Source organism: Osmerus mordax (genome assembly GCF_038355195.1).
Source record: "Osmerus mordax isolate fOsmMor3 chromosome 14 unlocalized genomic scaffold, fOsmMor3.pri SUPER_14_unloc_2, whole genome shotgun sequence".
Lineage (NCBI taxonomy): Eukaryota > Metazoa > Chordata > Actinopteri > Osmeriformes > Osmeridae > Osmerus > Osmerus mordax.
Window position 1 is genome coordinate 39,108 of NW_027120380.1, and position 12,696 is coordinate 51,803.

The window sequence follows — 12,696 nt, forward strand, 5'->3', positions numbered from 1 at the left end:
ATGGTTCTTCTGGGAATCATGAAGGGCTCTAATGGAATCCTGGATGTGAATGCGGGAAATTGGAAATGATGGTAAAAGTCTGTAGGTTCATTTGGAACCTTGAGGTTCTGCTAGAATCCTGAGGGTTCAACTGAGGATGCTGAGGGTTCCGCTGAAGTACTGAGGGTTCTGTAAGGTGTGTAGAGGTATTGCAAGGTTCTGCAGTGCTATACATTCAGCCCAAAACGAGTGGGCCATACCTTATCTGTGTGCTTCCTGTCTCTGACAGTAGAACCTTATCTGTGTGCTTCCTGTCTCTGACAGTAGAACTTCTTGTCTGCATCCAGTCTGTCCATTGCTCAGACCAACACTGCCGTCCAAACGTCTGGTCTTGTTGGATTCCCGAAATAAATACAAAATCATGTAGAAAGTGCCAAACCACTAGGTCCATGCTGTTCATCCGTCTGAACACGACATCCTTTCGACCTGTGTGTGTGTGTGTGTGTGTCAGACAGGGACAGGAGCGTTCATCATGGTGACTCTCATCTCCTGGATGCTGTTGATGATCTTCTTCTGGTGTCCGGCCAGATTTACCCCCACCCTCCGCACGTCACTGCAACACACACACAAACACGGTGAATACACCTGACCTCATAGACATGTCACGGAGCAGGGAGAGTATCAGGCAGAAGACACAGACTCACTCTGAGGTCATGTGAGCCACCAGCTCCAGGGAGGAGTAGCCCGCCTCCAAGAAGAGCTCTGTGTAACGCCCCATCTTGATCCTTTCAAGCCACTCCCCCACGGACTGCGGGGCTCCGCCCTCCACGCTCACCTGCTCCACCAGCAGGTTAGACATCCTGAGAGGAGGTCACACACACACACACACACGGACAAGACAGACACAAAGACAGATACACACACACACACACAGCCTGGTAAAGAACTGAGCCTCACTTCTGAGTTGTATCTTATGAATTCACCAAATGAAGTCACCAAACTAAGTCACCGAACTACGTCACCAAACTAAGTCACCGAACTAAGTCACCAAACTAAGTCACCGAACGTAGTCATCAAACTAAGTTACCTGTGAGAGGAGTTGACCAGGCCCTTGAGGGAGCTGGGGTTGCGTATGAGCTTGTCCAGCAGGCTGACGATCTCCTCAAACTTAGGCCGGCTGCTCCTCTCCCTCTGCCAGCAGTCCATCATGAGGTGGTACAGGGCAGCAGGGCAGTCCATGGGTCCAGGAAGCCTGTAACTCTCCTCAACCGCCTTGATTACCTGAGGGAGACACACACACACACACACACACACACACACACACACACACAGAACACACACACACAGCATGGGTGATACACTCATTAAACCAAACACATGCACATAGAATATACACACACATACACTGTCTACAGTCACAGTAAAGAGACCTGACATACAGACATTTTTGAAAGAGAAATCGGATGGCTTCAGTGCTCAGACTAGGGGTGGAAAACTGATGTGTTTTTCTCACTTGTGACTAATACAGGAAGGAGACACACACATGCAGAGTATGAGAGAGAGAGTACGAAAAAGAGAGAAGGGGATCAAAGGAATCATTCTGGAGCCTTAAATAAAACATCTAGTCTTCCCCCTTCCTCCCCTCTCCCTCTCTTCTCCTCCCATCCCACCTCCTTCCCCCGAGCCTCCTTTTGGCTCGGAGAATGAAGATGTTGCAGTATTTTGCATAATGTGTGTGTGTGTGCATTTATTCAAAGCTCAATCCCATGTGCTCGTGATCCAGAGTTGTCATGGAAATGACCCTTGACCTGCCCTGTGAGCACAGCACTACTACACCCTCTATATCTGTCTATCTCTCTACCTCTCATTGTCTATTTCTCTGTCTGTCTCTATCTCTCTGTCTGTCTCTATTTCTCCCTGTTCATCTAGGTTATTTTTCTATTTTGTAGTCTCTCTTTATTTTTCAACCCATCCATATTCCTGTCTTTCTGACATCCTTTCTCTCTCAGTATTTAATATAATCACTCCCTCTCCTCCACGGCCCTCCCATGGTTGCTTTCTCTGAGGTGGTGAATGCACAGAAACATTTACATTATGTGTCTCTCTCCTTCGCCTCCTATTAATAGAGCAATATCTCCTCTCCTCCTTCCTCACCCGTATTCTGCCTCTGGCTAGTGAAATGCAGTGTTTTCTCTATCAGTCTCCATCCCACAGAGCTGTGGTCTGGTGTGATGTAGTACAACTGGAACAGAACTACAGACAGACTCAGAGACAGACTCAGAGACAGACTCAGAGACAGACTCAGAGACAGACTCAGAGACAGACACCATCACTTACATCCTGGTTGCTCATGTCCCAGTAAGGTCGTTCTCCGTATGACATCACTTCCCACATGACGATCCCGTAGCTCCACACGTCACTGGCTGAGGTGAACTTTCTGTAGGCAATGGCCTCAGGGGCCGTCCAGCGAATGGGGATTTTACCACCCTACAAGGGGGAGGAGTCACACACAAAATTAAACTTTATTATCAGCCAGTAAACTTACAGCTGAATAAAATGACAGATGTAAGATTTTACTGTACAAATTAGATGCTGTTGTACTGTCAGCAGAATACAACTTTTTTATCCACAAAAAGACTGACAGCAGTAAAAAACTTTACAATCCAAAGGTAGTCTGACAACTATCATCATTTCGGGAGGTAGCTGCAGGGTGTACATTGGAGGGGTTGAATCTATACAATCCTCAGCGCGCCTGTCTATGTCTGACTGAGAGGAAAGAGGGGGGGAGGGAGGTGAGAAGAATTAAAAATAAGTACAAGGGGCAAAAAAGAGTGAGGTGGGAGAGAAGGAGGAAGAGGCAGAAAGAAAGGGAGAGAGAGGGCTGGGTGAGTGACTACAGGGGGAGAGGCTTTGGGCGTGGGGGGGGGACGACTTAGTGCTAATTGGCTGTCTATGTGGATGAGTTTTCTTTTCCTGACAGGTCCCTGGTTGGCCACACACACACACGTCTCCCAGGCAATTGGTGTTTTTTCTTACCGGCACACACACACTCTTACTGGATTAAACACACTCTCCCTCTCACACACAGAGTTCTTCAGGCTTGAACAGCAGCCTGCGAGCATAGCTGCTAGTTAGGGCAACACACACACACACATACAGTCACGTACGGACAAACACACTCCAACACACACACACACACACACACACAGAGCGGAGCGATGCAACATCATTAGCCTGGCTTCCTTCTCATGCTGTAATTGGCTTCCTGATTTTTTCCTGTTTCATCAACACTTCCCCTTCAGGCTACAGCACCTGTTTTTGTGTGTGAGAGTGTTTATAGGTGCATATGTGTGTGTGTGTGTGTGTCGTACCCGTGTGGTGTATGCAGCCTCCGGGTCGTCCTCCAGGACTCTGGACAGGCCGAAGTCGGACACCTTACACACCAGGTTGCTGTTGACCAGGATGTTGCGTGCCGCCAGGTCTCGGTGGATGTAGCCCATGTCTGACAGGTAGCGCATGCCCGAGGCGATGCCACGCAGCATGCCCACCAGCTGGATCACCGTGAACTGGCCGTCATTCTTCTACGGGAACAGAGGAAAGGAGAGGAGAGGACAGGAGGAAAGGAGGGGCGAGAAAGGAAAGGGAAACGAGAGGAGATGAAATCAGAGGGCAGGGGAGGATCGTATGAAACATCTTCAGTGGTATCATCATCCTCATCTTCTTCATCATGGTTACCTTCAAAAAGGTGTCCAGTGAGCCGTTCTCCATGTACTCAGTAATGATCATCACCGGCTTACCTAACAACAACAACAATAGCAAATGAACAAACAGGTCAACGATATCAGGGGGCGTGGCTTTTGGCTTTGGAGGTGGGAGTGACAACAACACTGACTCACTCTTGGTGACCACGCCCTCCAGGTGGATGATGTTGGGGTGGTCGAACTGGCCCATGATTGACGCCTCCCCCAGGAAGTCCCGCCTCTGCTGGTCACTATACCCCGCCTTCAGGGTTTTTATCGCCACGACAATCTCCCTTTTACCCGGGAGATGCAGGGGCCCGCTGCATACCTCACCAAACTCACCTGCCCCCCACACACACACACACTGTCAATAAACACTCACACATAACACAAGCACATACCTCCAAAACTCACTTCCAACACTCAGTTACACAGTTACACTCAGTCAACACAAACACACTCACCTGCCCCTATGACTCTGTCTATGCTGATGAAGGAGACATCTATCTCCTTGGTGAACTCGTGAACGGCCTGGTTGGGGTCTTCATAGGTATGGGGGTCGATGTAGGTGCGCACCCCTGGGAACTTGACTGAGAGAGGACACAGGGACAAGGTTTACGGTCGCACTGGAGGACAGGATTCAGTGTAATGCAGTTAAGCAAACAGCTTACTGACTCCTGTAATTACTGTGAAAATACTACTAGGACAACACTTCCAAGCTGCCCCTGCTGTCCATGAAATCTGGGACAGTGACTACAGTACCAAGATTCGCCATTTGCACCCCGTTGAAATAGAATGTCACATAGAGCTTCAGAGATTAAAGTAGATGTCAACACCCCAGACTGAAACTGAAACTCTTAGAGCAGAACATTTCCAATCTGACACTTTACCTGCCTGGAGCATGTCAGTCATGGTGTTGCCATGAAGACGTCACAACATGTATGTATTTCTATGGGAAACATGTCTCCAACGGTTAGTGGAAGGCACCGTCGTCACAGCGACCCTTCTATCACAGACCGTGTGGTGTAAAGACGATGGCGTCGCCTCAGGTTGACCTCTGAATGACCCCGTCTACCCTCTAACTGAGGAGAGGCCTGCTAGCACACTGACAATCCTAGCAAAGCTAATGGTAACTGCCGTTCTGTTACCATACTATGTTAGCAATGCAGGAAAAACAACGCTCAAAGCGCTGACACTCACTGTGACCATTGTGGAAGTGCATCTTCTCCTCCTCCGGATCCTGCTTGGCTTTGCTGTAGCCACACCGCCTGTGAAGGAACGCGCAAACACATGCAGACATGTCAGTGTCATTCCACTAAACATAACTGACACCGTATATTAAGCCTACCCCTCCAAACTGACACCCACATGCACACACTACACACACACACACACACACACAACTCTGCAGCACGATGAAAACCCTGGCTGGCATCAGTCACACTGGCAGGCTTTGCCCACACTGACTAACAGAGGGCACACACGATGCAGCTCTCTATATACACACACACGCACTCACACGCACGCTCTCTTTATCTCCCCGCTCTGCGAAGAGAGCTGGGGAACTGGGGCACAGGGGAGAGGGAGTGGGGAGGTGATTTCATTTTGGTGGTTGCGGTAGTCCCAGTGGTTGTGCTGTGGTCATGTCGGGATTGTATAGTTATCGCTTCTAATAGAATCATGGCATTGGATGAGCGATATTAAAAGAAGAGAGGGCAGACGTGCCCTGGTGGCTCACTGGGTAGACGTGTGTCATATGGGATGAAGCCTAAACACAGGTTTGTGGGTTTGTGTACATATTCCCCTCTCTCATCTACATTTCCTGTCTATTCTCCAACTATTTCTGTCAAAAAAGCCCCCAAAATACATTTTAAAGGGACAGTTCAATCCAAAATAAAAACTCATTTTTTTCTCTTAGCTGAGGTGCTTGTTAATGTAGATTGTGTTGGTGTGAAATGCAGAGTTTTGGAGATGTCATCCATAAAGATGTCCTTCTTCCAAATATAAAGGAACTAGATGGCACTCAAAGGGCCAAAAAATGAGCAGTTATAAAGTTGTTATATGCAGATATGCATATGCATAGAAAATGACACAAAACTGCTCACGACAAAGTCTGTGGATTATCTTAAGGAACCGGGTCATGATTTCTGGAAATAGAAAATGCAGTTGAGTTTTTCAAATGTTTTTTTCTGGGTGCTTTGAGTACCAAATGCCGAGTGCCATTTAGTTCCATTACATTAGAGAGAAGGCAGAGATCTCTACGGCCGAAAACTTTGGCAACTCACAACTGAACAATCTAGATGGATACATTTCACTATAGGTAAGAGGAAAAATATGTATGTTTGGATTTTGGGGTGAACTGTCCCTTTAAAAGAAAAAAAGAAGAGAGAAGAGAAGAGCTAATAGGCTTATCTACCCTTTAGCACAGGCAGACAATATATATACTGAGCACATTAGCCAATACAGGAAAATACACACACACACGCATGCACACGCACACACACACGCACACACACATACACACACACACACACAGAAAAAGGGACAGAAACAGAGAGCTAACAAAGCCCCATAGCTTCATTCTGACCTCCATAGTGAAGCTAACAGACCAACACACACACCGACACACACACCGTGACAAGCGCTCTCCTCCCAGTCTGTGTATGTGTGTGTCTGGCTGTGTAACAGTACTAAACATCCGGGTTCTGTGTGTCTACAAACAGACAGTCAATATTTAGACACCCATCATTGCACATTAAACATGGGCACATCGATTTCACATCTGATCTTCAGCACACACAAAAACGCTTTCACGCCCACACTCACGCCCACGCGTGTTCAAACTACCCACGCACACACACACTTTGTGATTTACAGCTTGTAGACTGGGTGTGTGTTGGAGGAAAGGGCTGGGACTGCCTCTGGGTATGCTCAGTGCCGACACAGCCCCTCTGCTATTCCTGATTCGCTTCCTGAACTCCAGTTCCCATCTCCATGTCAGTTTCATAGCCAGGCTCCAGTCACGTCAACTGCTGATTCAGAGTCTGGGGTGAGGTGGGGGAGGGGGGGGGGGGTGCTCTGTGACGACTGAGTCTGGACCAGAAGTTCAGAACAAGGTCAGAGAGGGCCCGGGGGTGGGGGGGTTGGTGGGAGGGGGGGCAGGCAGGCTGTCATCACGCGTGTTTTGCAGCACGCTGACGTGTGCTTTAAGGCTGAGCCGATACACACGCTACACGGCTTGTGTGAAGCTGTTCCAGGGGAGGGCCCTCACACACACACACACACACACCTCTCAGCAAGACAGCTGAGAGGTCCATGTTCAGGTCCATGTGAACTGCAGTACCGTGTAACAGCGGTGAGGTCTGATGACATCTGGGTCTCCCAATAGAGACAGAAACGCACAGATATTTCCTGTATACGAGACAAAGGCGTCCAGAGCCTGTGTGGCTGTACCACTGTACCTGCACAGTACATGAGGGCACAGCTACCTACCGATTCATATTGAGGTCATGTGACCACAGCAGGTGCGGATGGTGATCAGGGATACGCTCAGACAGCCAGCATGTGTGAAACAGGATATGGTCTCTGGGACAGCTTCCTTTGCTGCCATTGTGCTGAGAACTATTCCGACCTTCCAGAGTGTTTATATGAGTGTGTGTGTGTCTTACCGGCCGCTGAGCAGGAACCATGTGACCAGTGCCAGCAGCACCAGAGCAACAGTGATGGCCACCACCACAATGGGAACCTGGCTCTGGGAAGTGGAGGGCGCTACTGGAGGAACACAGGGGAGAAGGTAAGCAGTCACACGCTCACACACACACACATCCATATGATACACTGTTTATCTAAACACCCAGGCACCCACCCACACACACACACATGGTGGTACTCACAGTAGGGGCTGGTGTCAAACTCGAACCTGCGGCTGAACGCTCCATAGCCTGCTGAGGTACGAGCCCGCACCTGGAACACGTACATACAGGAAGGCTTCAGACCGCCAACTTCCTGTTCCGTCTCCCGAGACTTGATGATGGTGTAGCTGGTCTCCTGGTCCTGTACACACACACACACACACACACACACATGCTCCATAGGAATCCATACCTCCACACCAGAACCAGGTAGATGTTCATTGTTTAGGTACCGTGTTGTTTTGTAGTCGTCGTGTTTTTGGCCTTGGTCATGTAGTTGTGTGGTTGTGTCGTCGGTGTATTGTTATGTTCTAGTTGTATCATAGTTGTGTCGATGGGTTGTTTACAGGTGTGTTTTTTGTACTTGTGTTGCATCCTTGTGCAGTTGTGTAGTTGAGTACTTGTGGTGTTCTGCTGTGGTGCAGTCGCTCGTTTAGTTACCTTCTCAAAGTACTTGATCTCGTACTCCAGGATGATGCCGTTGGGTCGACCAGGCTCCTCCCACGACACAGAGATGCTGCTCCTCCCTGAACTGCTCTTCCTCAGGACGCTGACCGGAGAGGGGGCTGGCACACACACACACACGCACGCATGGGAACAGGCACACACACGCACGGGAACAGGCACACACATGGACATGCACACAAACAGACACAACCCCATATCCAAGTTTAGCAACATCCCAGACTCATCAACAAGAACACAGATTTTGCAAGAAAGGGTGGAGTGATGAAATGTGCAGTAAGAACACACACACGACTGAGCTGTGTGTGTACAGTAAGTCTGAGCTGTGTGTGTGTGTGTGTACTGTGACAGGTGTGTGTGTGTGTGTGTACAGTATGACTGAGGGGTGTGTGTGCGTGAGGTGTGTGTACAGTATGATACAGTAGTAATTTCAGAACACACAGACTAATTAGAGGATTTCATTAGTACGATATGACTGTATGTTGTGACTGTATAGTAAGCAATTAAGCAGTAATAGTGGAAGGCTTGAGTGTTGTCGTGTGTGAGTGTGTGTGTGTGTGTGTGTAGATATGAGTATGACTGTGTGTGTGTGCTGTAACCAGAGCAGCGTGTCTGCTCCCCAGCAGACGTGTTAAGGGTGTGTTGGTGTGATAAAGAGCTCCTAAGTACCCTGAACTGCTCCCTCCGGTCCCAACCTGAGAGCTCAGTTAGTGCTACACTCCCTCTGGAGTTACACACACACAGCACAGGCATATACACACACACACATATGAACCACTCGCACACACACCACTTGCACACACGCACCGTAACAGTATCCTGTCTGCTCAGAACAAACCAGGATCCCTCAAAGCTTAAAAGCCTGAAACTGGATCCCCCGACAACACAACTAAGATCAAGAGAAGCAGGGGAGAGGAGGGAGGACAGGGAGAGAGGGGAGGAGAGGGGAGGGAGGGGAGGGAGGAGGAGAGGGGAGGGAGGAGAGGGAGGAGAGGGGAGGGAGGTGAGGGAGGAGAGGGGAGGGAGGAGAGGGAGGGAGAGGGGAGGAGAGGAGGGAGGAGGGAGGAGAGGGGAGGGGACAGGGAGGAGAGGGGAGGGAAGACAGGGAGGAGAGGGAGGAGAGAGAGGGGAGGGAGGATAGGGGAGGGAGGACAGGGAGGAGAGGGGAGGGAGGAGAGGGGAGGGAGGATAGGGGAGGGAGGACAGGGAGGGGAGGGGAGGGAGGAGAGGGGAGGGAGGACAGGGAGGGGAGGGGAGGGGAGGGGAGGGGAGGGAGGAGAGGGGAGGGAGGAGAGGGAGGACAGGGAGGGGAGGGAGGAGAGGAGAGGGGAGGGAGGAGAGGGGAGGGAGGATAGGGGAGGGAGGACAGGGAGGGGAGGGGAGGGAGGAGAGGGGAGGGAGGACAGGGAGGAGAGGGAGGACAGGGAGGAGAGGGGAGGGAGGAGAGGGAGGAGAGGGGATGGAGGAGAGGGAGGAGAGGGGAGGGAGGGGAAGGAGGGGAGGGAGGAGAGGAGAGGGGAGGAGAGGGAGGAGAGGGGAGGGAGGACAGGGAGGAGAGGGGAGGGAGGACAGGGGAGGGGAGGGAGGACAGGGAGGAGAGGGGAGGAGAGGGAGGAGAGGGGAGAGGAGTTAGAATGAGGGATGAGAGGAGGAAGGTTATGGAGGAGAGGGAAACAGAGAGAGGGATGAGAAGAGGGAGGAGAGGGGGATTGCGTGGGGGATGAGGAGGGAGGACAGGGAGAAGAGGCATAAGGGAACAGAGAGATACATTAGAAGAGGGAGAGAGGTGGTGGAGCAGAGACTGAGAAACCGAGAGATGAGAGGAAGGGTGAGAAGATGGGTTGATGGTGTTTGTGAGAAAGAGAGAAGGAGAGAGAGAGTGTGTAGATACCGGGCCTGTTTCCCCAGTGTGGCAGAGAGAAGCAGGACACAGGAGAAAACAGAAGCCTTTATCTGACATGACAGGGAGGAGGACAGTGATATACATATCATTTATCTATCATGACAGGTGGAGAGACAGTCCGGCCATATGATCGCCATGGAGATGGACAACAAATCCATATGACAGGCAGATAGACACCATAACATTTTAACGAGGATCTCAACGTCATCTGCCATGACAGGGATTGGTAAACAGATGATGATGTTTGCGTGGGAAGGATGCCGTCCTAGATTGTTGAGCTGAGAAAGACAGAGAGAGAGAGAGAGAGAGAGAGAGAGAGAGAGAGAGAGAGAGAGAGAGAGAGAGAGAGAGAGAGAGAGAGAGAGACAGACAGACAGAGAAAGAGAGAAAGAGAGAAAGAGAGAGAGGGAGAGCTGGAGACAGACCTCCATTTCCTAACCGAATGTGAGAGAAGAGAGCAGAAACGATAATCCCATGGTTTGGGGTGAGGGTTTGGACGAGGGCTGGGGTCAGGGTCTGGGTTAGTAAAGTCTCCTGAGACCCGGGGAGGGGAAACCTTTCTGTGTGGTTAAAACAAACAGATTTTAAGGAAAAGAAAGGTCAATATGGTTGGAGCTAACACCAAGGTTAGGGATAGGCCCAAAGGTAAGTTTAGGGTAGGTGCTTGGGTCAGGGTTGTTTTAGGGTCAGAGTTATTATGGGCTGGGGTTATTTTCAGGGTTACGGTCAATGATGCTACAGGGCTAGGGCTATAGGGGTTCATGATGAGTGGCTGGTTCATTAGCGGATGGAACACCTGACATGACGTAGGTAACAGGAAGTGTGACCACACTCCGATTCCTGCATCTAATCACATGGTCTTATCAACCTTTATAGAGGAGGAGAGAAAGAGGGAGGCAAAGAGAGAGAGAGAGAGAGAGAGAGAGACAGAGAGACATTATGTTTGAGCTGGGGATGACAAGGACGTGTGTAGGTGGGGGCTAGGAGGTGTTAGCTGATGAGAATATTAATAACTAGATACATATTCCTGCTGTATGTCAGAAACACATTTGGTAGATGGTGGGAGGTGAGAAGATTCAACACTCCCACTGACTTGCCTCCATCCAGCCTCTAACTACCCTCCTGCCTCCATCCAGCCTCTAACTACCCTCCTGCCTCCATCCAGCCTCTAACTACCCTCCTGCCTCCATCCGGCCTCTAACTACCCTCCTGCCTCCATCTAGCCTCTAACTACCCTCCTGCCTCCATCCGGCCTCTAACTACCCTCCTGCCTCCATCCAGCCTCTAACTACCCTCCTGCCTCCATCCAGCCTCTAACTACCCTCCTGCCTCCATCCAGCCTCTAACTACCCTCCTGCCTCCATCCGGCCTCTAACTACCCTCCTGCCTCCATCCGGCCTCTAACTACCCTCCTGCCTCCATCCGGCCTCTAACTACCCTCCTGCCTCCATCCGGCCTCTAACTACCCTCCTGCCTCCATCCAGCCTCTAACTACCCTCCTGCCTCCATCCGGCCTCTAACTACCCTCCTTTCTCCATCCGGCCTCTAACTACCCTCCTGCCTCCATCCAGCCTCTAACTACTCTCCTGCCTCCATCCGGCCTCTAACTACCCTCCTGCCTCCATCCAGCCTCTAACTACCCTCCTGCCTCCATCCAGCCTCTGCATGCTCAGCCATAGCAGGCTGAGCATGCATCCGGCCCAGGCACTTTGCTGCTTGTCATCCCCTCTCTCTACTGGTCTCACAAAACGTCCTGTCTCTATACTGTCACCATCAAAATAATAAAGGCAGAAATCCCTCCCCCCCTCCCCCCAAAATTTTAAATGTAAAAACCTCCATCCAGCCCCCCTCCTTCCTGTGAACTCTGTTCACTGGTTCATCTCTCTCTCTCTTTCTCTCCCACCCTATAACCTGTTCTCTCTTTCTCTCCCTTATTATCCCATAGAGAGCAGCACACTGGCAGCATGAAATCATTGCTGTCACTGAACCTTTATCAAGCAGAACACTTCACACACATCAAACACATCTCTCTCTCTCTCTCTCTCTCTCTCTCTCTCTCTCTCTCTCTCTCTCTCTCTCTCTCTCTCTCTCTGTCTCTCTCTCTCTCTCTCTCGGCTGGCAGGGTTGTCCTGGTCATCCCCAGTAATTACAGCTCCTACTGATTTGAAGGAGATTCTGCCACAGAGACTATTACACTGCTCATTACCTACTGGAGGAGTTCATACCCAGGAGAGGAGAGCAAAGAAGAGGGGAGAGGAGAGGAAAAGAAAGGAGAGGAGATGGAAGGGATGGGAAAGAGTATGTGTGGAGCTTCAGGAAGAGAGGAAGGGAGGAGAGGGGTGAGAGGAGAAGAGTCCGGATGTATCAACCCTTATATGGAAAATGTCAGGTGAGAGGTAAGAGGTAATCCTACTCAACAGTAATGGGTTTGTGCTGAAGGTCAAGATGTGTGTGTGTGTGTGTGTGGGAGTCCACTTAACACAGCCAGAACACAGCCGCGGTCAAGAGCACTGAGTCACCAGGATAGTAAGAGGTTCTTGTTCTCCCTGTGGGTGTTTGGTGTCGCTCAAAGGGCCATACTGCCTTCTGCTACGCATGGAGTTTAACACTTAATAGCTCATCTAATAGATAACTTCTGGTGAATTACATTGTTCCAGCTAACTATCTGAACTAAAAGGCTTTTGCTCTTTAATCACAT

General features: G+C 50.3%; 1 protein-coding gene across 1 annotated transcript in view; it reads right to left on the minus strand.

Annotated features, from left to right (window-relative positions):
• Positions 1-238: 238 nt before the first annotated feature.
• LOC136938804 (ephrin type-A receptor 5) overlaps positions 239-12,696 on the minus strand; it is a 21,840-nt gene continuing 9,382 nt past the window's right edge. Inside the window, exons 3-14 of the mRNA XM_067231753.1 lie at positions 8,072-8,196; positions 7,613-7,772; positions 7,388-7,490; positions 4,920-4,987; positions 4,184-4,309; positions 3,876-4,061; positions 3,715-3,776; positions 3,351-3,560; positions 2,317-2,466; positions 1,067-1,260; positions 684-839; positions 239-592 (exon numbers count right to left, since the gene is read on the minus strand). Coding sequence (XP_067087854.1) covers positions 487-592; positions 684-839; positions 1,067-1,260; positions 2,317-2,466; positions 3,351-3,560; positions 3,715-3,776; positions 3,876-4,061; positions 4,184-4,309; positions 4,920-4,987; positions 7,388-7,490; positions 7,613-7,772; positions 8,072-8,196 — 1,646 coding nt within the window. The 3' untranslated portion in view covers positions 239-486. The remainder of the gene's footprint in view (positions 593-683; positions 840-1,066; positions 1,261-2,316; positions 2,467-3,350; positions 3,561-3,714; positions 3,777-3,875; positions 4,062-4,183; positions 4,310-4,919; positions 4,988-7,387; positions 7,491-7,612; positions 7,773-8,071; positions 8,197-12,696) is intronic.